Genomic DNA, 27,892 nt, shown 5'->3' with positions numbered 1-27,892 from the left:
AGAGCAGCAAGAGCAGAACTTCCCCCAAGGCCTGATGAGGAAATGGAGAGCTACCCAGAGGGACTATAGGTCATAGAATGAGAAGTGAGCAGTGGGGGTTGCTGAAAAGCTAGACTGTGGAAGGCATTAAGGTGCTACCATAAAGAATTTGGACTTCATCCTAAAGATGTCAGGTTCATCACACTATATAGTTCATTCACTCAGTGATACCCATTAAGTATCTAGAGATTACTAGTATTAATACTACTAGTATTAATACTACTAAGTATTAAGTAGCTAGAGAGAAACTGGTGAGCAAAATTAGATCTGGTCCCAGTCCTCAAGTCCAACAGAGGAGCTAGGCATAAATCAATCACACAAATGCCAGATTTGTACACACACACCAAATTAAAGTGTTTCGAAGACTTAAGAAGTATAGACATAATGTGTAGACCCTTGAGACCCTCTCACTCTAATTTCTTTCCCCTTATTGGACTCTAAACACTTTGGGAATGAAGATGGGTTTTGGTCTCTTATTTCTCCAGAATGTAGGATAGTAGGTGCTTGGAAACATTTGCTGAATTAAATATGAATTCAGGGACTTGACTTCACACCACCCAGCACATACTAGATACTTGATAAATGTTTGTGAATGAATGAATGAATTGAATTAATGAACAAATAACAGTTGTTTAGATGAGTGGGTGGATCAACCAGAACCACTTCCCAAGTACTGGTCTTGGCGAAGAAAAATAAGGACCAGGTGTCATGTTGTTTTTAAAGCTACACTGATTTCATTTTAAGAACTGCTGAGAGATTTTAAGGGGTATGTGTCCCCCTTCCCTGTGCCTTCTCTTTCTGAAAGGGTAGTGATAGTAAATATTAGGTTATTGTAAGTTCTCTCACTAGCCAAAAAAAAATCAACAATTTAGTAGCTAAAATGGTCTTAAACTAGTCAAAAATTTGGGAGCAATTTCTGCAGGGCAAGTTAGGGTAGTGGGAGGTCTGGTGTTTGTTGAAGATCTAGGATTAGTCTTTGAACCATCCTTATTTCCACCCTCAAAAGAGCGGAGAATGCATTCCGATGAGTGTACAATTGGGGGAGGAGGTGTGGGGAAGAGGTAGGTTGGTTACTGCAGAGGAAAGGGGAAAGAGTTTATTTTTAAGTCTTGGGGAAAGCAGGAGAAACAGATTGGCAAGCAAGCAGACACTTCCAAAATAAACAACAAAAACAAACCCACTTTGCCTTGAGGGTAAATGGAAGCTCTAATTGAGGGAATTCAATTATACTTAAATACAGGCTAGGAGAACTATGTCTTAGATTTGTTTGGAGGCCCTTTTCTGTGTCTGCCTACTATGTACAAATGCTTTGAGCTGGTGGTAGGTTAGAAAAAGAAGACAGAAGTGGTCTAGGGATGGAGGGACGGTGGAGGGTGGGCTGGTCAGAGAGGGACATGGTGAGCAGAGGCCATGGGACATGTGGGGTTGGAATCAGTGGCATCAGCACTGTGTAACTGGCTGCCCTTATAAACAGGGAGCATTGAGTATGTCTGGACCAGACGACTAACCAAAGTTAGCAGAGCAGTACACAGCAGGGATGGTATTGTGGTAGATCAAGTAATTTGTATTTTCCCAGTTCAGCTGTGGAGATTTGGCAGTGAGGACAAGGCTGGGCAGGTGGCCGAAGGAAGATGAATGACAAGGAGACAGCAGGCTGATGGAAGTGCTGGCTAGCCAGCTAGCAGCAAATAGAAATAGGAGAAGGGGGGAAGGAAGGAAGAAGAGACAGGGAAAAAAACAGAATATATTACTGGCTGTCTTGTTATTTTAGCTGCCTAGTAGCCATGTAAACAAGCAGCATAGGAGATGTCGTGGTTGGGAAGGGGAGGGTGAGAGGGCACATGGCTTTTCAAGGTGGACCTCGGAGTGAGAAGATGAGTGAGAGATGAGGTGGAGAGGGGGGCAGGGGCCTTCTGGTCATCTTGAGAAGTTTGGGCTCTGTCCTGAGTGTGATGAGAAGTCACTGAAGGCTTTAAAGGCAGAGGATGCACTGTGGGGATGGTGAGGCCGAGAGGCTGTTGCCGGGAAGAAATGATGGAAGCATGGCATAAAACAATAACGGGGCAAACCGGAACAGATTTGAGAGATGTGTAGGGCAGGGAATTTATAGGACTTGGTGACTGATTGGTTATGGAGAGGAGGAGGTAGAGGTACGGATGACTTGTAGCTTTGGGCAGTGAGGCAAAAACTAAGGCCATTAACCGACTAACAATATATACAAAACTAGCAAGGCTTTTTATCATCCCAGGGAAATCCCAAGTAGTTATAAAGTAAAAGGGAGCTCCAAGGATGTTCTTCAGATTCTGTTCATAATTTGGCTATAATTAAATGATCAAAGACAAGTATCCTTTTATTTAATTGATTAACAGAACTCCTTTGGGAGCTTATTCTAATACTCCCATAACATTTACCACCAAGAAAGACTTACCATTATATGGACTCTAAATGAATCTTGACTATGATAATATGATAACGTGTGCGTTCGGTTCTGTGTAGCAGAGTGTAAACCCAGAAATATGCCTGTAATGATAACCAAATTATAGTACTTTATAGCCTATATAAATCCATTATTTTATGTGAGTCCCTTAACAGCCTTACCAGGGAAGCTAGTTTCTTCCCTCCCTTTATAAGCATCGAGGCCAGGACAGCTTATGGGAAATCCACAGGCAATATGTAGAAATATTTAAAAGTTATAAATCAAGTTTGACAAAAATGTCTTCATAACCACAAGAATGGAAAACATGTATAAAGTTACGGTTTTTATATGAGTGAAGTTGGCAAAATATCTATGTGACTAAATTTAATTATCTTTGCTCATTCCTGGGCATCCAACTGAGTTGGCAATGTTTGGATGAATAATAAAATAATGAACTATGTGATTCATAATTTTTTACATATTTATGCCAAAAAATAATTCTTCTTATTGTCCTTTCAGTAAAATCATAAATTGTGCTGTAATAAACAAGATTTTCACATGGTTGGTGTTCTGTTAACAATGATACCAAATGAGACCATCTTTTCTGAGTTATTGTAGCTCTTTTTTTTTTGCGGTACGCGGGCCTCTCACTGTTGTGGCCTCTCCCCTTGTGGAGCACAGGCTCCAGACGCGCAGGCTCAGCGGCCATGGCTCATGGGCCCAGCCGCTCCGCGGCATGTGGGATCCTCCCGGTCCGGGGCATGAACCCGTGTCCCCTGCATCAGCAGGTGGACTCTCAACCACTGCGCCACCAGGGAAGCCGTATTAATGTCATTTTAAGAAAGCTTTACTCCGCTGAAACAGAGTTGAAAATAAATCATGAAATTTACTTATCATGTCCAAACATTGTAATGATATCATATCTGATGAATTATTATCATTGCAGAAAATATATTAATTACATCATATAAACTGCTATCACTTATGTTGTCATTTTAACTCTCTTAAATGTTATGAGAAGAACTAAGTAATGTGAAGTAATGTGAAGAACCAATATCAAACCTCTAGACGCACACATTTACAAATGTAAAAGTAATATGAATTGCTTAATATTGCAAAATACTTCTGTCTCCATGTGCAACTGTAACGAATACTGTGCTGATTCCTGAGGAACCACACAAATCTCTGGAACCACAAACTTGAACAGAAAGAGAGGCAAGAAAGTTGATATTCAATACTACAAGGAAACATTACTTTGTTATTTAAGAATTGCATTCATGCTGTCTGAGAGGAAGGATCTGACTAATTAATCCATCCATGTTCTTACCAAATTAAGCACTCGTACTGTTCAAAATCTCACTGGTCTGTCTCTGATAGTGGTGATAGCCACAAAAAAATCACAACCTTAGACGCGGTCATGTTTTGTTTTGAGGACATAAAGCAAGTGGAGAAGAATTTCCTTGGGATCTGAGAGTGTTCATTCGTGAGAGCAACGTTCACAGTTACAGGTTACCAGTTTCCAAGTGAGAGGCACCCGTATCTTCTTGTTTCATTTTCTTATGACAGCTTTATGGAGATATAAATCATGTAACACGACAGTCATCACTTGAAAGCGGTTTTTAGTATATTCACCCTAAAAAGAAACTCTGAACCCATTAGCAATCACTTCCTATACCTCCCTCTCCACCAGCCCCTGGCAACCATTAATCTACTTTATGTGTCTATAGTTGCTTATTCTGGACATTTCATATAAATAGGATCATACAATTTGTGGCTGTTTGTGTCTGGCTTCTTTCATTTAACATAGTATTTTCAAGGTTTATCTATGTTGTGACATGTGTCAGCACTTCACTCCTTTTCCTGGTTGAATAATACTCTGTGATATGGATACCACATATTGTTTATTCATTCATCAGTCAGTGGACATTTGGGTTGTGTCTACTTTTTCGCTATTACCAATAATGCCACTATAAAGATTGCATACAGTTTTTGGTGGGACATGTTTTCGTTTCTCTTGGGTCTATTACCTAGGAATGGAGTTACTGGGACAGGTGGTTACTCTATGTGTAACATTTTAAGGAACTAACCAAATGGCTTTACAAAGTACTTGTGCAATTTTACAACTCTACCAGCAATATACGAAGGTTCTAATTTCTCCACATCCTTGTCAACACTTGTAGTTGTCTTTTTGGTTATAGCTGTCTTAGTGCTGCATCATTGTTTAAACGCTTTACAAGTGTTAACTTATTTGATTCTCCCAAAAATGCTGTATCCAGAAAAGGGAATTCAGAGTTAGAGGTTCAGTAACTTGCTGAACACTAACACACTGGAGAGGAATATGTAATAAGGAATATGTTACACAGAGAACATTATTTGAACACTTAAGGGAATGAAAACAACTTTGGGAGATTTTTTTTCCCCCTTTTTAAATGAGATCTTCCTGAGTTTAAGATAAAATCCTCTGTTCTATGCAAATTAGTCTACCGTTGATGTACTTAATCCACTCCTGCCTTATGCTTCAGAGTTAGGCAGTATTGGGGCCTAATATTGAAAACAGGGAGGGAGAAAAATAATCTCTGAATATTCATTTCAATTAAGGCAAAATTTTCCATTTAGCCAAGAACAAAATCTATCAGCCACTGATATTTTGTGAATATTAATTTTAAAAACATTAATTTAAAAAAGATTTGAAAAGTTTTGTCCTCCAAGTATGATCTTTATTATTCTTGGGCCAAAACAGTTTCCAAGGTACACGTTTCCACATTCTTAGTGAATTCAGTGGAAATTGACTTCAGAGCCATTTTTATGTTTTAATTCCATGAAGACACATAACACCTTTTAAAATTCTAATTTTATACTAATTTATAATTGTAAAAAAGTTATGTTTTTTATATTAGGATAATAGTCAAGCAGAAGTATATCTTTTAATGTTTGCTCTCAAAAGTAGAAGTATCAACTTTCTTAGGAACATGGCAATTAAGTAAATGCAGTTAACTCACTACCTAGAAAAGACTTGGAAGAGTCTTCAACTCTTTCTTTAGGAATCTTATTTCCAGGCTACATTGCTATTTAAGAATAAACTTGTGGGGCTTCCCTGGTGGCACAGTGGTTGAGAGTCCGTCTGCCGATGTAGCGGACGCGGGTTCATGCCCCGGTCCGGGAAGATCCCACATGCCGCGGAGCGGCTGGGCCCGTGAGCCATGGCCGCTGAGCCTGCGCATCCGGAGCCTGTGCTCTGCAACGGGAGAGGCCACAACAGTGAGAGGCCCGCGTACCGCAAAAAAAAAAAAAAAAAAAAAGAATAAACTCGTGTGTGAGTACAAAAAACTCCAAGGGTCTATATTCAGTGAGTTCTGTCCTGGAAGAGACATCAAGATGGAGGATGCTGCTCGTGTCCTAACTGGAGTATTTCTGATACACAGACGGTGATATTCAATAGATACGGAGCACAAGGAAGAAGGAAAGGGTATCTGGAACATCAAACAGTGAGCCACTCATGTTCCTTCTGACCATTTCCTTATTGCCTCTTAAGTAGCTCAGTTACTAGAAGCCCCTGTGAGGAGGAGAAAGGCCATTTTAAAATGAGAGATACAAGCTGCCTTACAAAAAGCAGGACTGCTTCAGAGAAATCAGTTATAGAGGAAGGCTGGCAGGGAGAAATGATGAGTTTGGAGGAAAAATTCATTGTTTTAGACACTGCACATTTGTAGTTTGGGGCATTTTATGTGTACTCTACTATCATCTATTCACATGGAACCATTCCTGATAATGCTATGTGAATACGCAAACCCTAACGTAGTTATTATTTTAACAGTTTTATTGAGATATAATTCACATACCATACATTTCATTCACTTAAAATGTACAAGTATCCTACTTATGATATCATACAGGAGTAGAGTGTTATATATAACATGGGTCCCTATGATATAACTTTGAAAGCACAGAGTCTCCTGGTGGTAGGGTCTAAATGTACTAGAAAAAGAAATAATAGATTTTTGCCTCTCCAGAAGTTTAAATTGAATTATAAAACTCCCATCACCTTTGGTGGTGTTGACAGGGTTATTTTCATGTCGTTAATACATGAAGTGAGGCTGTTTGAAGCATAACTTCACAAGCCTTGAAGTACAGCAGGTATATAGCAAAAATTTTACAATTTGTTTCCTTTTATGACTTTTTGTTATACGTGGAAGTCATTCTCATGGTTATATTTTTCACTATTGGTGATAATCATTAGGGTTTTAGCAGGTGATAATTAATCATGCCCTTTTCCTTGATATGTTTAGAAACAGATGAGAAATAAACTGCTGGAGTCATACAGAAATGAAAATACCAGCCTTATTACTGATAAAATTGACTGGAAAGGAAGGTTTAGGTATTCAGCCATCAGGGTTTCCTTGGATCACTGATTAGGTTTGGTGCTAGTACTAGAAAGTTCAAAATAACAGTGGCATAAATGACGAAGACACAGTTTCTCACCGAATAGTCCAGAGGTGTCAGATCAGGGCTGGTAGAGTGTTGGACAGTGTACAGCCTCCAGACTCCTTTCAATTTTGCTGATTTGCTATGTGTGGCTTCCTTCCCCAAGGTTATTTTGGGGTATGGCATGGATGCTTCAGCTCCAGGTATCATGTATACATTCCAGCCAAGAAGAAAAAAGAGTGGGATAAGGGAAGGATATCTCCACTTAAGGGCACAACGTTTTCCCTCATATCCCACTAGCTATGACATAGTCCCTTAGCCACATCTCACTAGGAAAAGTGAGCATTCTCGGCAGTCATGTACCCAGCTAAAAACTGAGAATTCTATGATAGAAGGGGAGAGAGAGTGTTGCTGGACAATCTGTAGTCTCTGCCACATTCCTAAGTTACAACCACTGGGCTCCCCTACAGTGAGGGGCAAGCTCCTTACCACAGAGCAGAGACTGACCCTGAGGGTGAGCTGCTTGTAAGAGGGGAACCCAGGAAGGGCTGAGCCAAACACACTCGATTCCTCCTCATTCTCGTCCACTGCGAGGCCAGACACGCTTCTGCTCTACTTTTCCTTCCTCACTCGTGTTTGGCTTTTCTGAGGGGCAGTACAGTGAGCTGTCATAAGGCAAGAACGCAGCACATGATTCAGCACCACAATAACAAGGTTTCCTTAATTTCCCATTATCCAACCTTTCTTTGTCTTCACTATCCAGCAGATTAAGAAATCTTCCTGAATAGTCATAAGAGAGTTCTTCTTCTGGCACAATGTCTTTGGCTGCAAAAAGTGCCAACTTTGGTACCATCGAGTTGACTCGGACAGGAATCATCAATAGGTTTGGCTCACAAGAATGGTTAAGGAATCTTCCAATATTTCCTATAGAGGTAGGATCAATGAACGTTTCCATTACCTGCCCATTATAAACATGCTCCCTGACGGCTATAATGTAATTCGAATCGTGTATTGTTTGTAACTGAATTCTTCTCTGTACTTCTGGGAATCCTAAAACCTCGCCAGCATATTCACAGACAAACCGTCCTTTTGGTATAAAGTCCAAGGTACGAAGTCCCCAGCCTTTGCGATCTGTCTTGAACACCTGGAGGTGGAACTGCAGACCCCGCTGGACCACTCTGTTCCTGCAGTGGTCGCTGCACTGACACAGGACATTGCATTCAAAAACTGGCTCAGCGCACTTTGCTTCTGATCCTATGTGTCTGAGGCATAAATTATCATCATAGTTCTTCTCACGACGGAGACAGGAGCAAGTTCCAGGGAGGCAGGGAGTTCTGAGACAAACGCATCCGGGAAAGGTTATCAGAGTGGGATCAGTGTCTCCTCCAGGCCCGGCTACATGATCAGGAGTATACTGCAAAAAACAGAAATACTGTTAAGTCAGCACGGCAGGTCATATATCTCACCTGTATTTCAAGCAGCTTTTGGCTGAGACAGTTTCTAATTCCAACAAACAGAATGAAACAAAAATGACAAAATGCAATATATTACAATATTGCCTGAAAACATCTCTCTCCAATTTAAAAACCAGGGTTAATTTTTAGATTTAAAATTTGGTGGTTTCCTTTTAAGCAGTGGAAAAATTTATGTATTTTTCTCTTATCAGATATTGAAAAATTTGTAATCCATTTTGTTTCCCTGTTAGCTTTAGGTGTCAGGAAAATCAGTGCTGAATTTAGGTTTTGAATGCAGTTATGTGTTTCCTCCTTGGCTTTTATCTCTTTCACATTTATCTGATAATACAAATGCATATATGTATTTTTATTGTGAGTTACCTCAGATCCTTTTTGGGGATAAGAAAGTCATAAATGATAAATCAATGAAAAATGGCCTTTGGGAGAGAGTCTTCCATTGATTTTTTAAAAGAATTTTTAAATTTGAAGATTATCTAAATTCTTATATATTCTCTCATGTTTTTTAAAAATGCTATTACCTTATAGTTCTATTTGAGTCTTCACAAAGTTAAAAGCAGAAATTTGGCAAAAAACTTGCAGAGATAATTCCAAAAATTGTCACATAATGTTAATAGATATTAAAATTTATTGTAGATATATTATGTACATGTAAAGAAATCCTGTTCTTATTAAGTGTGAAAGGGAGTATACAAAAAAGTTTCTGTCTTTTACACGTACCTGTATTTTCAAAATGTTACATTTATAAAATGTTATGATAAAGAAGTCTTAAGTCTAAAGTGTCTCTGTGAAACCTGACCTCTGGTTATTGCCTCACTGGCAGAATGAAGCATATTCTCAAACCCTGAAGATTACAGTATCTCTCATGAGCCCAGCATATTTCTTCATGTGTAGAACAATTCATTTATTTATACTTGTTTTGTTCCAGAAAGGATTTAATGAAGCTTACAAAGAGGGAAGATAAATGAACAATAGGTAAGGAAAGTAAGGTGAAGGGAAAAATAAGTCGAGAGAGCTTAGACACACTAAGTGTGCAGCAGAAGTAGACTGGACATTTGGCTCTGCCCAAGAACAGCCACTGCAAAGAGGGAAATATAATTAGATGTATGGCTTGTACTGTCTGTAAGGAATAATCTCACTGTTCAGAAGCATTGACTGTTTCTAGTAGGGAGATGGGAGAGAAATTTGACAAATGAGTCTGTCTAAACCATTCTTTACCAGGACGCAGTTTCATGGGCTGTTTTTCATTTCATTCATTCCGACCCTCAATAAAGGCTGTTGGCATCCTGCCACATGAAGTCAGTAAGAGCAGTTCTGCAAGAGACCAGTCGACAGAATTTAGCATATCCAGAGGAACGTCAATTATTAGTCTTTCAGTCAATTATCCATTAACATTGTGTCAATACTTTTAGAAAAAGTATTGAGCAGCATGTAGTTATACTCCCTGTGGAGGCCTTGGTGGAGCTATGCAGTTAGGTGCAAAATCCTATACTTTAAAAAACCCTGAGCTAGCGGGGAAGGATTGACATCCTTCTGTGAAAGAGTGGTGAGTGGGCGTACCTGTGGGGGAGGGGGAGAAGGCCAATACTGCTTAAAAAGTGATTTGGGGGTGGAGAGTGGAAATAGCTTCTCCTGTTTGTGTCGGTTCTTACAGCTTTAGCTTAGCAGAGATGTCATAAAAGGATGAAGGATGGCTTAGAAAAAGATGCCCCATCAGTCAAATTCAATGACTGCTGTCTTTTACAGAATCTACTTCCAGACTTTAAGAGTCAACTTAGAAATGCTTACTGAGACATTTTAAGAAGTGCTTGTAAAATGACGATTTTACTACCACTTTGTTAAACTTTTCATGAAGAATTCTTTTCACTTGATTTGTTCTTAAAGGTGCATAAATTTTAACGTACTATAGAAATCATTAAACTCTAAGGTGATTTATTTATTTTTTGATGCAGATAACCACTTTTAAAATAAGCTCTGACTTACTGTAGTTTTCTAACCAGGAGAGCATATTATTCCTTGTTGAACTTATTTGCATATGGATAAATACTTTCTGGAAAAAATACTATTATTTGCTTATTTTTACTTTTACATTTAAAATAAGATTTTGGAGAATCTGGTGATACATTTTTAAAAATTCTTCAATTTAAACTTTTTGCACAATCTCAGATCCTTTAGAGACTTAGATTACAAATGGTAGCTGATTCCAAATGAGCTGCAAACACCGTCCAAAGGATAATAGAGACTTCTGGATAATCTTCCTGTTTAAAGAGAATATATTTTCCCCCTTGATCGATGTAATCATTGACCCTGATACCAATAATAATCACAAATCATTTTATCTCTATATGTTTCCACCTTCTCCTTCGTAAAAAGGTTGGTTAAATACCATTCCAAAAAGATATTTTACCTGATTTAGAAAAATGGCTATACTAAAGAATAGTCTTTTGAAAACTGTGGTCTGATTTAACATATCATTATGTAATCATCTATCTTTTCAGGTATCTACATATTGAAAAGTTAATTATATTTTTCAGAAATAATCTGACATTTTATTCAAATATTTATATGCCATATAAACTTAAATTCTGCGTTTCAGAAAGCTAATGTTAAGTGTGTTACAAATTAGGAATCAGCTGGCATCAGCTTAAATACTCCCCATTTGTAACACTCTTTCCATAGTCTGTACCCTACTCCCTGGTACAAAGCCCAGGACCAAACTGATCCAAAAAGGGTGTTACCCTGAGGGGTTTTTGTGCTTACCCTAAGCCAAGGAGAGATCAAATCCTGGACATGTTTTAAAATCTATGCAGCATCTATTCTTCTTCTGATGAAAGCATCCTGAGTCTTCCCAGGGGAACCCTTCTCATTCTTGTCTTAATGGTTTGCATGGGGCTTCAGGTTGGGTGGGCCCTAAACCTGGCTAATCAGAACATCGCTTGCTCTTTTCAACAGTATTTTTGGTTCATGGATGGGCACAGGACATAAGCCAGGTCAATGAAATATAGTTCTGGGACTCCTGCTGAAAAAATTAGGGAAGAGGCATTCTTTTTCCACTGGGTTTGCTAAACTACAGAGTATCCATCAGGCATTCCCAAGTTGTACGACACACATAAGACCTACTGAGTGTGTGGCCCACCGCAGGAAAGGGGAGCAGGGGTGCGAAGCAGGGAGGTGGTAGAGAGAAATATCTGATGACACCTTGAGAGTTCCTGGATCCAGAGATGCCTACAGTTAACAGTCTCGGACTCTGCTGTTATATGAGGAAATTCCTTCCCTTTTTTGCCTGAGTCAGTTTGTGTTGTATTTACGTTTCTTGCAAACAAATGAGTCTTGACTAATAAACCCAGGGTGGAAGCTGAGAATGGTTCCAGGAAATGGCTGGAAAATTTAGTCAAAGATATAAACGGCTAATGAGCAATGAGGTCTCCAACCGGGAGGTGAGAATGGAGCAAAGCGTGAAGGAGGCTAGCCAGGAAAACTGTGACTGTGGCCTGAACACGGGGCAAGCAGTGGAGAACGTCTTAATGCAGAACATGGAATGTCCTAGAGGAGACACATACAGGACTAGGATCTTATTAGCACTGTGACCTTACAGCGAGTGACTTGCTAAAGTATGCGTTGGCAACTATAAAAGAGGGACACCACCTATATCTGAGGGGGGAAAGGTTCTCAAGAAATTTAATGAACATAACACTATACTCTGTGTGGGCCACTTTGTACTTTTAAAATAGTAACTTTCTTAAATTCTTCTAGATATTATTTCGAGATTTTATATTTAAAACATCATATATTTCTGGCACATTAAGCTCTCTAAACATTCCCTTTCTATTTCTCTTACAGGTTTCTATGAAGGAAATAAATGTGAGAAACCACGTAAAAAGCTTTCTCTAGTGGCTGGCACATTAAGTGTTCAATATGAATTATGCAGGCTATCTAGTAGGGTGGTGAAAAAAATAGGTTTGGAGTTAAACTTCTCAGGTTTAAACATACTCAAACCAAAATTATGTTTGGAAAACCATATGATTATAGTCCTACCTCCATTATTTATCCATCTTGATGGGGGGAAACTGAGAGTTGACCCAGCACAGACTGCTTTCAATCATCAGTAAATATTACCTTATTGTGTATTGTATGCACATGCTGGGATTTAGAAAGAGCAAGTCAGAAAAATACAAAGGAGGACATGAAGAATGGGATTTTTATCATTTTTTCAGTAGTCATAACAAAAGCTTTACTTTTTCCTGGTATGTATCAAAGTGCAAAATTGATCATGTAAGAGTTGAGAATAAATACAAAACGATCAGTGCAAAATGCACTAGAAACCAGATCCTTGAAGAACTGGATGGAGACTTCACATTTTGTGACAGAAAACTTGAGAATTTTTTTATAAACTATGGTCACCCAAGAAGCCAAAATGTAAACAGAGGACAGCATGTTAAAGTGCAATTATATTGTACCTCCTTGGCTACAATTAATTTCTCCCTTATCTGAAGTAGACCTGCACTTATTAATAGTATGAACTTTGGGATCTAAGTGGCATAGACTGTTGGGCTCTAAGTGTGTAGGTCCGACCTTCCTACCAAATGTCTTAAGGAAAGGCATGGTCAGGAGGTTTGGGGTATGGAGTGGTGATAGGGGTTGGGTTCCTATCCATAGTACTAGGCACAGAGCAGGGGGCTCAGGAAATATTATTTGATTGCTTAATTGAAGCTCTTAATAATTTTTGATTGGAAGACTAACTTTTCTGAGTCACATTCTGTACCAAAACCCCAGAAACTGAAACATGACACTGCACAATATTCTGGGCTTAAAATCTAGGCCTCAATTCTGAATTTTAAGGAAGTGCTGTGGAAATCTTCATTCCATTTTTGGTTGTTTTGAAACACCAGCTACAAGAATCTTTGTACTTGGCCTCTAGCCCCAATGAGTTTGTTTTTTCTCCAAGCAACTATTAGGAGACTGTGAGCCAGACAATTCTTGTCAAGGTCATGTTGAGACCTTAAAAAGGATATTTGAAGCTGGTTTCAGAAACCTGAAAAATGGCTAGATCCAACTCTTAGTTCAAGAAAATCAATCGGTTTATTTTCTACTTGTCTTTTGACCCCGATGGCATTATGATGTGCTTGTTTCCGATCTGAACATTTGAATGTTCTTTTTGCCTTTTCATACAGGATCCAAAGGCAAACTAGACACAAAGTTATTTTTACTCTGAGTTTTTCATGCCTTAATTCTTATGTGTGCACATGCCTGTGAAGGCAGGGTTTGGGGCAAGCAAGCTGTTCTGACCTTTTGTAAGACTGGTATTGTGCTCCATGAATATATGGAAGCAAACTAGTTGAAGGCCCTTTTAGGCTTGTTATTTACATGTTTCAAGCATGTTTTATCTTCTTGGTAAGACTATAAGCTCCTTAAGGAATGGATCCTGTCTTCTATTTGTAACTCTAAGTCTACCTAGAGCTGTGCATACAGCCAGGAAGCTAGAACACTGTGGGATTGAGTCTTAGTCTCCTAATTTTCATTTATGCCCATCAACTATAGGTATAAGGATCAATCACAAGGCTTCCTCTGCCCCCCATATAGTGCTTTCCATATGCTCTTGTAAGCTCAAGGGCAGGAATTGTATTGGCACCATCTTATCTTCTATGCCTAGCTTAACACAGTGCCAGGCACATTATAGGCACTCAATTATCTTTTGAAGAAAGAGAACATATGTCAATGTTTTAGACCAGGCATTCAGCAATGTTTGGTCTTCAATAAGCTTTTAGGGATCAGTGTTCAATATGGCGCTAGCCACCTGTATTATTAATGATAAACTGCCTAATGTAGTTTGAGGAAAACTAACCATTTCTAACATTAATAGCCTGCTCTACTCTTTGAAAACTGCTGAACCTGTCCTCTTACTTGATTTTCAAAATAACCCTAGGAAGGACAGACAGGGTTTGATATCAATAATGGGTGTGACAAGGGCACTAAAACTTTAATTATTTTCATTTTGCAGATGAAGAAACTCAGGCTCTGAGACATGGCTGAGATGCTAAGCCCTGAACCTAGCTCTCCTACTTCCAAGTCCAGGGCTCTTTCCACTCCAACCAACAATCCTTGTTTTTTTTTTTTTTTTTTTTTTTGTCATTCCTTGTTCCTTAGGCAACATGCAGGCCAAGGTCAAAGGGATGAGAAGGTTGGAGCACAAAGGCCTTTGAGGTAATAATAGTAGTTAACATTTATTGAGTTCTGTCAGCAAACCAGGAACTGTATTTTACTTGTAATTCTCGAAGCAATCCGGAGAGAGTTATTACTATTTTAATCGCACACGGGAGGACTCTAAGGCTTAGCTGAGGCTATTTATATTTGCCAAAGTGCTCACAGCATGAGGGAAACCTCAACTAAATGACTCTAGAAGCTAAGTTTTTAATCATGACACTAGGCTAAGATCCGTTAATGGGCCCCATGGCTTATCTTACAAACAAGACATTTGAGACCAGAGAGGCAACTGATTTGCCCCAGATGTCAACGAGTTCTGGGGACAGAACCAGGACAAAAAGCCAGGTTCTCACGGCTCTTTCCAAGGGACCTCATGAGACCTCTGGTTTTGCCTTCAGGGAACTGCCAGTCTATGGGCAGAAAAGAACATGTAAAGGTCATTGCGAAGGGTTAATGGGAAAAGACCGAAACCTGTGAACTATTTAAGAGCTTTTCCCGCTAGCAGACTGTGCGATCGGGTTAAAAAAAAGGTCTAGAAACTTGGAGACAACAATCGAAGCACTACCACGTAGGGTAATTGAGAACTGAACCCAGCTACCACTTACCCCGGCAATCCACCTGAAAGGGCGCCAGCCCCATCCCCGGGCTGCGCGCGCAGCGCTCGTGACCGCCTAGCTCCGCCTCCATAGAAAAGGGTACCGGCCACGCCCTCGGGGGCCGCGCGCAGCTCTTGGGCTGGCCGAGCCCCGCCCCCTACCTGAAAGGGCTCTGGCTCTGTCCCTGGGGGCCACGCGCTCACAGGCAAATTTTCCAGGCGGCGCGCGACGTCCAGCTGCTCCGTCAAGGCCTCAGGCTCCTCCTCAGAGGTCGCCATCCCGCAGGGCCAGTTCTGCACGGCTTTAGCGGCCGTTTTGCGCCGACACGATGCGTCTACCACCTAGACTCTCTTGAACCTCGCAGAGGGCGCTGGGAGTCGGGTCCCGGGGCCGCACAGCCTCATGGGAGTCGTAGTTTTTATCTCCCCTATCAGAAGTTTGCCTGTGAGGGCGTCACCTCCCTCGACTCTCACTCTGCGTTCCTTGACTTTTTTTGGTCTGGCTCGGTTTTTGTTTCGAGCCAGGTGCACAACAGATAATACAAAACCTTGTAAGGTATGGACAAAGCTTTGGGAACACACAATGAAGTGCTTGAATTTTTCCTGTGAGCCCAGGGAGGGTTTTCGAGGCGAGGTCGTTTGTCCGTGTGTCTGAGGGTTTGGAAGGTAGCTGGCGCGGAGGCAGGGGCGCGCCCTAAGCTGAGGGAGTAAAACACCCCCGGGTCTCCGAAGTCCTGGAACTTGTGGGGCAGCTGGGGTGTGTGTGATGGTGTTTGCGTTCGGGGGCGGAATAGCCTGACTGGGCGTCGGAACGCTGTGTATCGAGTCCGCCGCGCGCTCCCAGACTGGGATCCCTGTTTCCTTTCGGCTTCCCCTGCTCTGAGGAAACCGATACCCGCCCCGCAAAGGATTCCGATAACGTCGAAATTGCTGAATCCAGTGGAATATTTTCAGCCTTCCCAAAGCTCGCTGACCCGATTGTTCTGCTGCTTCTATGTGAAACCGTCTCTCCTCTCAGTTTGTGGGCCCCCGTCCTGGGTGCGCTTGCCTTGCGCAGACCGTCCTCACTCTCCTGTCGTTCTCGGGCCTGACTCTGAAATGGGGGCGGGTGTCACTCAGGTTTCTGCCCCGGGCCCCTTTCTCACCTTCTCTGGGTTCCTCAGTAACAGCATCCACTCCCTGGCTTCAGATACTATCACAAAGTATTAGGTCTTCATCTCCAGCCCAGCTGGAGATGGATATGCGGTTATGGTTTCTATTTTCTGTCTTATATGCACCTTAAGTTCAAAGTGACCTGAGTTGACTTATTCTTCTGCACATCTTTCTTTTACCCCTTTAAAATAATGTAGGAGAATAAGTTGTCCATGATCTCCAGAGCTACCAAAGTAACACACCAAAGCATTTTCCTGAATTCTTTCCTCTCCCTAGAGTGCCGTAGCTAAGAATTTCCTGGCCAAATCTTGTTGATTCTACTTTCATAATGTTTTTCATTTTCATTTCTTCTCACTCTCAGGCTCTTGTTCCTTGCTTGAACTCTTTTTTTTTTTTTTTTGCGGTACGCGGGCCTCTCACTGTTGTGGCCTCGCCCGTTGCGGAGCACAGGCTCCGGACGCGCAGGCTCAGCGGCCATGGCTCACGGGCCCAGCCGCTCCGCGGCACGTGGGATCTTCCCGGACAGGTTACGAACCCGCGTCCCCTGCATTGGCAGGCGGACTCTCAAACACTGCGCCACCAGGGAAGCCCCTTGCTTGAACTCTTGAAGTGATATTTTTCTAATTTAACGTTCTCCATACCCTCACATTCCCTTACTGCTGCTTCTACAATGATCTTTTGAGCATGCACGTCCAATTACTGTATTTTGCTGCTTAAAACCCTGTGTTTGCTCCATGTTTCTCTCAAAGTCCACCTTCTATATTCTGGCTTATCAGTTCCTTGAAGATCCAGATCCTACCTGTTTCGTTAGTCTCTGTTTCGAAAGTCTTGTTCTATTTATGTTTTGTCAACAAGCCATGTTGCTTGGGCTTCTGCCACCTTTGTTCATATTGTACTTGGGTCGCCAGTGCCTTTTCCCCATACTGTCTGCCCACTCAGCTCAAGTGTCCCCTTCTCTGTATCTTTACTGACCCTGTTTCCCATAGCATTGGTTACCCTTTTCTTTGTTCTCCCATTTTACTCTGTAAGTGGTTTGCATAGTTCCAGCAACTCTTTAGTATACTCATAAGGAAAGCTCTTCTATTGAAGTTGTAAAAATTATATATACATAGGAAGAGACAGACAGAGAGATACAGAGAAAGAGACATGGAGAGGGAGATAGAAACATTTTGTTTTAACTTAAATACAGTTGCCCCTTGAACAACATGGGTTTGAACTGCCCAGGTCCACTTATATGTCGATTTTTTTCCAATAAATACCACAGTGCTACACAATCCACAGTTGACTGAATCCACAGATGCAGAACCATGGAAATGGAGGGCCTCCTATAAAGTTACACATGGATTTTCAACTGTGCAGAGGGTCGGTTCCCCTACCCCTGTGTTGTTCAAGGGTCAACTGTAATTTTGGTACATTTATGTACAAGTCTTTTGATATAGGGCCAAGGTGATGGGGTTTTTTGTTTGTTTGTTTTGTGGGTCTACCGATTAGAATTCCATGTCATGGTTACTTTGAGTTCCAGTTTGGGTGTCTCTAAAGTGGGGCAGGAACTAAAAGATACTGAAGCAATCAGAATTCATAGTCTGTTTCCCCCCCCCCCCAGTCTTTTAAACTTTTCTTACAGTTACTTCAATAGCAAAACATTTTTTATTAGTGATTTGCCTTTTTGTCAAGTCTTTCCAGAGTATGTTACTTAGTTTTCTTGTGTGTGGGAATCTCTTTACACTCATAGTTCATCATTATTCCCTCAGCTATTATAATAAATTGTATCTGGCATTTAACAGTGACTTAGTTTGGGCTGCTATAACAGAATACCATAGACTGGGTGGCTTAAACAACAAACATTTATTTCTCACAGTTCTGGAAGCTGGAAGTCTGAGATCGGGGTGCCGGCCTAGCTGGCTTCTTAGTGAAGTCTCTATTCCTTGTTTGCAGATGGCTGCCTTCTCTTTGTATCCCTATGTGGGGAAACAGAAAGGGTTAGCTATCTTCCTCTCCTTATAAGGATACTAATCCCATCATGGGGTTGTACCTTCATGACATGAAAGGTCCCACCTCCAAACACCATCATATTACGGCTTCAACATCTGAACTTTAGGGGGACACAAATATTTGTTCGGAAGCAAATAGGTTTCGGAATAGACACTTGGATCCGGCTTATGATGTGTATCCATGCACGTAAAAAAGTCACTTAATTTTGCACTGAAGTACGCATGTCTGATATAAAAACCCATTTTTGAGAGCAGCTTTAGAGGGAAGGAGACGGGAAATTGATTTTATGTAGAAGAGTACCAAGGAGTAATGGTACATAGGGTCTGGAATCAGACATGTCTAAATTCATAGTTCTACTTGGCTGGTTTCTGACTATGGGCAACAGTAGGTAACATTCATTGAGTTATTACTATGTGCCAGACACCATTTAAGAATTTTACATATACTAATTCATTTAATTTTCATAATAAGCTATTAATACTTGAAACCTTATTGAAATGGTTCATCAAGGGTCATTTTAGATTCAACTAAATGTTCCGACTCACAGGACTCTCATAAGCCGCACGTGTCATTAGGTTCACTCAGAAGGTCACACCCTGCCAGCACAGAGGCTTCAGATGTTCTTTGGGAATAGTGCACACAGGCAGTTATCACACGGTAGGTTATTACACAGTAGGTTACAAAACTGCCTTGGAGTGATCTTTGTCTTCCCAGAGGATGGCTCAAATGCAAGAGGAGATCCTTATTAATAGGGTGTGGGATCATCCTGAATTAGAAGCCTTAAACCCCATTGGAACCATAGGCTTGAAGGTAGTCACCTAGTAAATAGTTTATCAGACATGGCTGTGTACTTGCTCTAACTTAGGAGATAGTTACTTAGGTAATGCAACTGGCTATAGTATAATTGAGGGATGTAAGGAAGGTTTAGGTAAAGTGGAACTTCAACAGAAGGAAAGATTACTTGTAGCTGGGAAGATCAGAGAAAGCTTCATGGAGAAGGGGCTACTTGCCATAGGCCTTGAAGAATGAGTAGGATTTATGAGATTAGGAAAGGGCCTTGCAGGCAGAAGGAGTAGCAGGAGTAAAGGAATAAAGGCATGTGTAGAGAAAAGAGTATTTTCATGTTGGATAGAGGTCAGGTTCATTTCATTTTTCAGGAATTGTAAACAATGAAGGAATTTTGCAGAAATCCAAAGAACATGCTGTCCTTTCATTTTAAGAAACATTTTTGAACACTGAGTACGTGCACAGTGCTACATTTGCCAATTTGGGGAATGTACCATGAAGAAGACATAGTGTCCAAGGAGAGCTTCCAATCCAGTAAACAAAGAACTCTATACACCCAGAAATTAATAAGAACTATAAGAATGTTAAGATGGAATTATATGAGCAGTGAGGAGAACCACACTCGCTGCTTATTATGCCTTTTTTCTTTTTGACTCTTGGTAATATTGTTTGCCCTTTGGAAAAAGTGTTTTGAAGGATCCATTCTATTTTTTTTTTCTAAAGCTGTCAGTGATGGTGCTTCCAGAAGAAGATATTCAGTTCATGTCCTGCCTTCAGTTTAATTTGTTTTTATCTTTCTGGCAAAGGATCCCAAAGTATTTTATATAAGTGTGATATTAAAATAATGAGAGGGTGTTTGCAGTCTGATATAACCAATCTTCAGAGTGCCAAGCAGTCAGTCTTTCATTTTTTCCAGGTCTAAAAACCTATCTTATTTCCTCCAGACACCTGTTCTTCGCCTACTGGGAGCCCGAATCTTCAAAATTTGTTCTTAAAACCACTATAGCTACTTGGTGAAAAAAAATGTATCCGTGGACAGTAATGAGTTGCCCAAATTGACTGTTATAAATAAGGCTTGGACCTGATTATTAAATTGATTATTCAAATTTCTTTTGGCTTTTTCACTGGCAGGAAAGAAAATAATCTGGTCAATAATAAATTTAAAAATTAAAGAAAAAGAAAATGCAATATAGTAAAACGTTAACATTTTATATATTCAGTTATCTTTAGCTAAATTATGGAGTATGACCATATGACCTTCCTGTTTTTTAACAAGAATGGCCTTTAACTGACATGTTTTCCTTAGGCTTTTTTGGCCAGTGTTTTAATGAAGTTTTGCATGATTTTGTATTCAGAAGCCATTCTTTCATTAAACCTCACTAGCATTATCTGAGCTTAATCTGGGATATACTTTACAGTCAGTGATGAAAGGTCTAAAGTTAGCAGAAATTATATATTTATTGGTGTTAATGATAGCATGAATAAAATAGTTTGGAACATCTTAGCTTCCTAATAATAACTATCACTACCCGATATTAACTAGGCCTAGGATAAGCACTAGATCCTCTCATCAAAGAAAATTGTGTAAATGACATCATTTTGAAGAGAATAAAACATAGGAGTTGATACTTTGGAGGGTTTCTGCCCAACTTGTTGAATATTTCATTTCTGAGAACATGCCACCCCTACACAGCCCATCTCTTGGGGTGAGCTCACTGCAGTCATATTTATATTACACAACTCCTAAGCCTTGGCCCAGACTTTTGACCTCTGGATGCACACCTGATTCAAGCTAGACCAATCAGATTCACTTGATTAGTTGCGACCAAGAAACAGCTAAAACTATTTATAATTTGGGAGCCGAGAGGTAGCTTTATTCAGTATATTGATAAAGAAGCAGAGAAAAGTCAGTCTTCCAAGAGAAAAATAGAGCAGATGAGTAACGAGAGAGGACTTTTTAGTTCTTGATGCCTGTTCATTTCTTGTTCCAGTCACTTTTTGATTCACACAACATATTCATATTCTTATAACAAATTCTTTGTTTGGATTTAGGTTAAGTCAGTGTTTTCTGCTACTTTAGTCAAAGAATTTTGACCAGTGAAAATGATGGCATTATTACAGGCATACTTAGGAGATATTGCGGGTTCATTTCCAGGCCACTGCAATAAACTGTATATCACAAGTGAGTCACACGAATTTTTTGGTTTCCCAGTGCATATAAAAGTTATGTTTACACTATACTGTAGTCTATTAAGTGTACAATAGCTTTATTTCTAAAAAATGTACATACCTTACTTTAAAAATACTTAACGGCTAAGAAATGCTAACCATTATTTGAGACTTCAGCGACTTGTAATCTTTTTGCTGGTGGAAGGTCTTGCCCTGATGTTGATGGCTGGGATTCATCAGGGTGGTTGTGGTGGCTGTGGCAGTTTCTTAAAATAAGACAATGATAAAGTTTTCTGCATCGATTGACTCTTCCTTTCATGAACGATTTCTCTGTAGCATGTAATGATGTTTGATAGCATTTTGCTCACAGTAGAACTTCCTTCAAAATTGGAGTCAATCCTCTCACATCCTCCAACTGCTTTATCAACTAAGTTTATGTCATATTCTAAATCCTGTGTTGTCATTTCAAAAATCTTCACTGCATCTTCACCAGGAGTAGATTCCATCTCTTCCTTTCAAGAGACCGCTTTCTTTGCTCATCCATAAGAAGAAACTCCTCACCCTTTTAAAATTTTATCAGAAGAATGCAGGCACACCTTCAGGCTCCACTTCTAACTCTAGTTCTCTTGCTATTTCCCCTACATCTATAGCTTCTTCCTCCCCTGAAGTCTTGAACCCCTCAAAGTCATCAGGAGAGTTGGAATCAACTTCTTGGAAACTCCTGTTAATGTTGATATTTTGCCCTTTTCCCAGGAATCAGGAATGTTCTTAATGGCATCTGGAATGGTGAATCCTTTAGAGAAGTTTTTCAGTTTATTTTGCCTGTATCCATCAGAGGAATCACTATCTATGGCAGCTATGCGTTACAGAACATATTTCTTAATAAGACTTGAAAGTCAAAATTACTCCTTGATCTGTGGGCTGCAGAATGGATGTTGTGTTGGCAGGAATGAGAACAACAATCTTGTGGTACATCTCCATCAGAGCTCTTGGGTGAGAAGGTGCATTGTCAATGAGCAGTAATATTTTAAAAGGAATTTTATTTTCTGACCAAAAAAGTAGTCAGAGTAGGTCTCAACCTACTTAAAATATTCAGTAAACCATGGTGTAAACAGATGTGCTGTCATCCAGCCTTTGTTTTTCCATTTGTAGAGCACAGGCAGAGTGGTTTTAGCATATTTCTCAAGGGTTTTAGGATTTTTGGAATGGTAAATGAGTACTGGCTTCAACTTCAAGTCACCAGCTGCATTAGCCCCTAACAAGAGAGTCAGCCTATCTTTTGAAGCTTTGAAGCCAGGCATTGACTTCTCCTCTCTAGCTATTGAAGTCCTAGATGGCAACTTCTTCCAATATGAGACTATTTTGTCTCCATTGAAAATGTATTGTTTAGTGTAGCCACCTTCAGTAATTATCTTAGCTAGATCTTCTGGATAACTTGCTGCAACTTCTTCATCAGCACTTGCTGCTTTGCCTTGAAATTTTGTGTTATGGAGATGGCTTCTTTCCTTAGACGTCATCAAACTTTTCTTCTGCAGCTTCCTTACCTCTCTCACCCTTCATAGAATTGAAGAGATTAGGCTTTAACTTAAGGGAATGTCGTGGCTGGCCAGATCTTCTATCCAGACCAATCACACTTTTCCCATATTAGCAATAAAGCTGTTTCACTTTCTTATCATTTGTGTTCACTGGAGTAGCACTTTTAATTTCCTTCTAGAACTTTTCTTTTGCATTAACATCTTAGCAAATTGTCTGGCACAAAAGGCCTAGCTTATCTCATCTTTCTACATGCCTTCCTGACTAAACTTAATCATTTCTCGCTTTTGATTTAAAGTGAGAGATGTGTGACTCTTCATTTGAAAGCTTTGAGGTCATTGTAGCTTTATTAATTGGCCTAATTTCAATATTGTTCTATCTCAGGGAATAGGGAGGCCAGAGGGGAGGGAGAAAGGTGGAGGAATGTCCATTTAGGGGAGTAGTCAGAACACACACATTTAGCAGTTAAGTTCACTGTCTTATTTGGGTGTGTTTAATGGCAACCCCAAACAATTACAATAGTAACATCAAAGGTCACTGATCATAGATCACTGTAACAAATACAATAGTATTGAAAAAGTTTGAAATATTGTGAGAATTACCAAAATGTGACACAGAGACATGGTGTGAGCAAATGCTATTGGAAATATGGCGCCGATAGACTTGCTTGATGCAGGTTGCCACAAACCTTCAATTTTGTAAAAAACACAATATCTGCGAAGCTCAATGAAGCGAAGTGCAGTAAAATGAGGTATGCCTCTATTACCATTATTATTATTAGAAAGTTTGGGCTGTATAATCAGCTGCTATTGCTCTGTACAGAAGTTGATGTTATGAATTTTTGTTCATTTAAAAAGTTGGTAAGCTATGCTTTTTTAGCACTTTGTCTTGCTGATGTGTCTTCACTAAAGAACGTCTCCTCAAAATAATGTGAATAAAAATTTACATCAAAAAGTAGTAAAAAATATGAAATTTCTGTCTAGTGGAAGGGATAATAATATAGCGATAATAGCTAGTAGTTATAGTACCACTATATGCCCAATATTGTAAAAAGACAGCAAAATAGAAAGTAAACTGGACAGAAAAAATGTCTTTTTAGTACCTAAAGTTTTATGTCAGAGTATACTGCATGTGGATCATTGTGCAATAAGAGACAATATGGCAATTGATTAAAATAAGTTGAGCGTTATATTTTACAAAATCATGATCCTGTGTTACTTATGCTTTCCAAAGGATAGTAGTTTATGTTTTTGAGTTTGGACTGCTAGTAAATATATGTTTTCAGCAGAATAAAAAGCTTGCCTCTTGTCCGATGTTTTTATCATTGCATCGTGGTTTAATGAAATCCATAATTTCTCTCACTGATATGACAACAAAAAACATGAAGATGTAATCACAATCAGAATGTTGTTAGTGTAAGTACTTTAGTTGTAAAGTAAATACCTAGGATTGATGATTATAGAATATTAACTCATAAAAGTATGCAATCAAATGGGGATTGTTTGATAATAGGTGTAGAGGTGAAAGAAGCCAATTATGTATTTATTTAACCTAAAATGTATCAGCAAGGAATAATTTCACTCACCAAAGACCTATGATCAAATTTGTTATCAGGTGTGTTCAACTGTTATTACCAAGGCTATGACAACAGACTTGCTCTGTTTTCAACTTGATCTAGAAAGGCATAGCCTTTCAATGAGTTATGTTCACACATTTTTATTTTGACTTAGGAAGGAAGCTTTGCTTATTACCTATAAGGATACCACCTGTAGGCAGAACATCTTTTTCTTCTTTTTCTTTGCCATGCTGAGTGGCCTGCAGGATCTTAGTTGCCTGACCAGGAATCGAACCCGGGCCTTGGCAGTGAAAGCACCAAATCCTAACCACTGGACTGCCAGGGAATTCCCCATCATGTTTTTTTTTTTTTAAAGTACTAGATGTTTCCTCTCCTCATTTATAATGAAGTACAGGGGCCAGCCTCTTCTACTTGTAGTTTTGAAAGGAAAGATGTGTATCCTTTGAAGTTTAGTACCACAAATGTCCTGCTACAGAGAAATTTACCCAGAACATTTAAGCCCAGATCTACAAGGGTCTATAGGATAATTTCATCAGATACCCCCAAGTATCATCTAAGATTAGAATTCTTAGAATTTCAGCTTCTAAATTTCAGCTTCTTGTAATTCCTCATTTCTTAACTTTCTAGACTCCTATTAGCATTTTTTCTCTAGTATCTTCCTAGCTCCAATTCTGGTATTTGGAAGGAGAAAGGAAATGAATCCGAAGAACACAAAAACTAATGCAAAGAATTCTACTCAAGTGCCCAAGACTAACTTGGTTAAAGTATCTCTGGGGAAATGCTGATGATTCATACTTATTTTTAGATATTTCAGCCAAAATTTGGTGTGAAAAGAATCCTACAGAGTAAAAAACCTTTTTGTTTTCCATTTTCTCAGTAAGAGTTAGTGTGTTAAAGTCTACGTTGTTGCTATGAGTAGGTGGATCTTTGGGTATGAACTGAGGGGTACTATGGAGATTCTTTTTCTCTCCCCACACTCATAGTCCAGAAGGACCTTCCCCAGTGTCTGCTGTAATGCCTGAAACCTCCATTGTTAGAATTTTTCCCATTTGTGGTAAGCATTGCTTTCTCCTTGCAGTGCTCTTTTAGAACTCCAGTATTCCTGGGAGAGAAAAAAATGATAAACACATATATGTCTTATCATATTGCTTTCCTTCATGATAAGGAGATAACTTGGGAGGCCTGAGAACTTAGAGGAACTGTAGAGGAGGAGAAAAAAATTGCCAAACAGATCAAATGAACACTTATTGAGCACTTACTAGATTCTTTAGCAATGTTCAAAAATTTCTGTGATGATAAAAATGTTCTTTCCAGCCACATGTGATTATTGGTTACTGGAATATACCTAGTGTGACTGTAGAACAGATTTTTAAATTTTATTTAACTTTAATTAATTTAAATTTGATTTAAATAGCCACATGGGGCTTCCCTGGTGGTGCAGTGGTTAAGAATCCGCCTGCCAATGTAGGGGACACGGGTTTGAGCCCTGGTCCGGGAAGATCCCACATGCCGTGGAGCAACTAAGTCTGTGCGCCACAACTACTGAGCCTGCGCTCTAGAGCCCGCAAGCCACAACTACTGAAGCCCACGTGCCTAGAGCCCGTGCTCCACAGCAAGAGAAGCCACCGCAATGAGAAGCCTGCCCACCACAATAAAGAGTAGCCCCCGCTCGCTGCAACTAGAGAAAGCCTGCACGCAGCAATGAAGTCCCAACAGAGCCAAAAATAAAAATAAATAAATAAATTTAAATAGCCACATGTAGTTAGTGCCTGCTGTATTGGACAGCACATTTCTAGGCAATATACTAAATACTATATACATTTCTCATCTAATTTCAACTCCATGAAGTAGGCAATATTATCTCTGTTGTACAAGATTCAGGAATTGAAGTTCAGATAAATTAAGTAATTTTTTTCACATACCCCACATGTATGAGTGGTAGAGTGTGATTTGGGCCCAGGTCTGAAACTGCCTCTAAAGACAAAGTTTCTCACCATTTGTTTTGAAAAATCTTAGCCATATTCAGAAACTGCCTTTCTTCCAGCTGCTATGGAGGAAATAAAGGATTAGAAATAACGGGATTAAAAATATATATACAATTTTTATTTGAAAATATAGTAATTTACATAAGTAAGGGCATTATTTAACTTGAGAGTTTTTTTTTGTTGGTAGTGGTTTCTTTTTTTTTTTTTTTTTTAGGTCTGTGCCCTTGGGCTTTGTAAAAACAATACATAATTATTCTGCCTCAAAAGAAATCTTCATCTCAGTGCTGGGTCTCCTAGTCCTGAAGCCTGACTACTGAGAACAGTCTCTTAGGCTACTGAGGTCTCTGCCTTGTGACAGTCAACTCCTATTACTGTGATTTTACTAATTTTGAGTTACCTGAGAGAGGGGGCTGAATAATAGAAATCAATTGCATGTATGATTCTGTCTCTGTCTTGGTACCAATCAAAGTGTAGAGAAAATCACCAATCTATGAAGGGCCATAGAAGAGATTTCTACTCTCTTTATCTTGTAGGCATTTTAAATAAGTAAATGGAGGCAACAAAATTCTCTATTCCTGTGCCACTGAGAAGAGGCAAAATAGGTGGCTGTTTGAATGGCAGAACCTTTCAGCTTAACAATAGAAGGCTAAAAGTTTATTTTTATGGGAGATCAAACTTTCTTTGTAATAGTAGGAGGGTTTTTTTCGTGTCATTCTAATTCTAATTCTTCCACTGCCAGTTATATATTATAACTACACTATGTGGTTAATAAGTGACTGGTTATATCTTGCAGCTCTGAATTTCCTTCTCTAATTCTGATTCTAGCTTTAATCCCCTCAGTTGGAAGGTCTCACCTTTCATTTAGCTGTTCCCTTGTTATTTATTTATTTATTTATTTATTTATTTATTTGCGGTACGGGGGCCTCTCACTGTTGTGGCCTCCCTCTCCTGTTGCGGAGCACAGGCTCCGGACGCGCAGGCTCAGCCGCCATGGCTCACGGGCCTAGCTGCTCCACGGCATATGGGATCTTCCTGGACTGGGGCACGAACCCGTGTCCCCTGCATAGGCAGGCGGACTCTCAACCACTGCGCCACCAAGGAAGCCCTCCTTGTAATTTTAATTTGCAGTGTTTTTTAGTCAAATATTTTTAAAACCTATTTGCTTTAGTAAAGTTTTAGCTCTGAAAGATGATATTTTATATTCTGGAATTCACCCATGACCTCAGCTTAGAGGAACATTGAACATAATGTGCTTTTTTACAGAGCCTGAAAATTACAGAGTTGATGACACGGGAAACCACTTCTCTCTGAAGATGAAATCTGTGAGTCTTCTCATCACCTCTTAGCAAATTAATTAAGTTTTCCTCAAAAGTGGGTTTTTTGTTTTTACTTGGTAAATTAAACAGGAAGTTCAGATTGTGTTTTCTAGACCCTAGATTTTGTAGGTATTTGTTGCTGGGACTTTTGTCTTAATGAAGTCTGGCAGTACCTCTTTAGGTGAGACAACTAATTTTACCTTTGCCCTGGCACTGAGTCCAGCCATCTGCTCTCTGT

The 27,892-nt window shown here is 39.7% G+C and overlaps 1 protein-coding gene and 1 long non-coding RNA gene across 6 annotated transcripts in view; one reads left to right on the top strand and one right to left on the bottom strand.

The window, feature by feature from the left end:
• Positions 1-3,910: 3,910 nt before the first annotated feature.
• Positions 3,911-15,529, bottom strand: LOC137232676 (histone-lysine N-methyltransferase SETMAR). Of its 2 annotated transcripts, none has more exons than XM_067755259.1 (2): positions 15,308-15,529; positions 3,911-8,291 (listed from the first exon to the last, which is right to left on the bottom strand). In XM_067755259.1, exons 1-2 carry the CDS (start codon positions 15,422-15,424, stop codon positions 7,452-7,454), a joined length of 957 nt encoding a protein of 318 aa, XP_067611360.1. In that variant the 5' UTR covers positions 15,425-15,529; the 3' UTR covers positions 3,911-7,451. The 2 variants fall into 2 exon arrangements, with proteins under 2 accessions (XP_067611360.1, XP_067611361.1); XM_067755260.1 differs by having other exon boundaries at positions 15,350-15,529.
• Positions 15,453-27,892, top strand: part of LOC137232677 (uncharacterized) — a 920,890-nt gene continuing 908,450 nt past the window's right edge. For all 4 annotated transcript variants that reach the window (XR_010947135.1, XR_010947134.1, XR_010947132.1 and 1 more), the window contains exons 1-2: positions 15,453-15,701; positions 27,602-27,660. This is a non-coding gene — a long non-coding RNA (uncharacterized lncRNA). The remainder of the gene's footprint in view (positions 15,702-27,601; positions 27,661-27,892) is intronic.

This window comes from Pseudorca crassidens, chromosome 10, assembly GCF_039906515.1.
Source record: "Pseudorca crassidens isolate mPseCra1 chromosome 10, mPseCra1.hap1, whole genome shotgun sequence".
Taxonomy (NCBI): Eukaryota; Metazoa; Chordata; class Mammalia; order Artiodactyla; family Delphinidae; genus Pseudorca; species Pseudorca crassidens.
This window is presented reverse-complemented; position numbering and strand designations above follow the sequence as displayed.

Excerpts from the sequence above, each read along its gene's own strand:
- LOC137232676 (XM_067755259.1), bottom strand. The coding sequence starts at position 15,424 with ATGGCGACCTCTGAGGAGGAGCCTGAGGCCTTGACGGAGCAGCTGGAC. Across the intron at positions 8,292-15,307 it reads CAGAGCCAGAGCCCTTTCAG|TATACTCCTGATCATGTAGC; the intron begins GTAGGGGGCGGG and ends TGTTTTTTGCAG.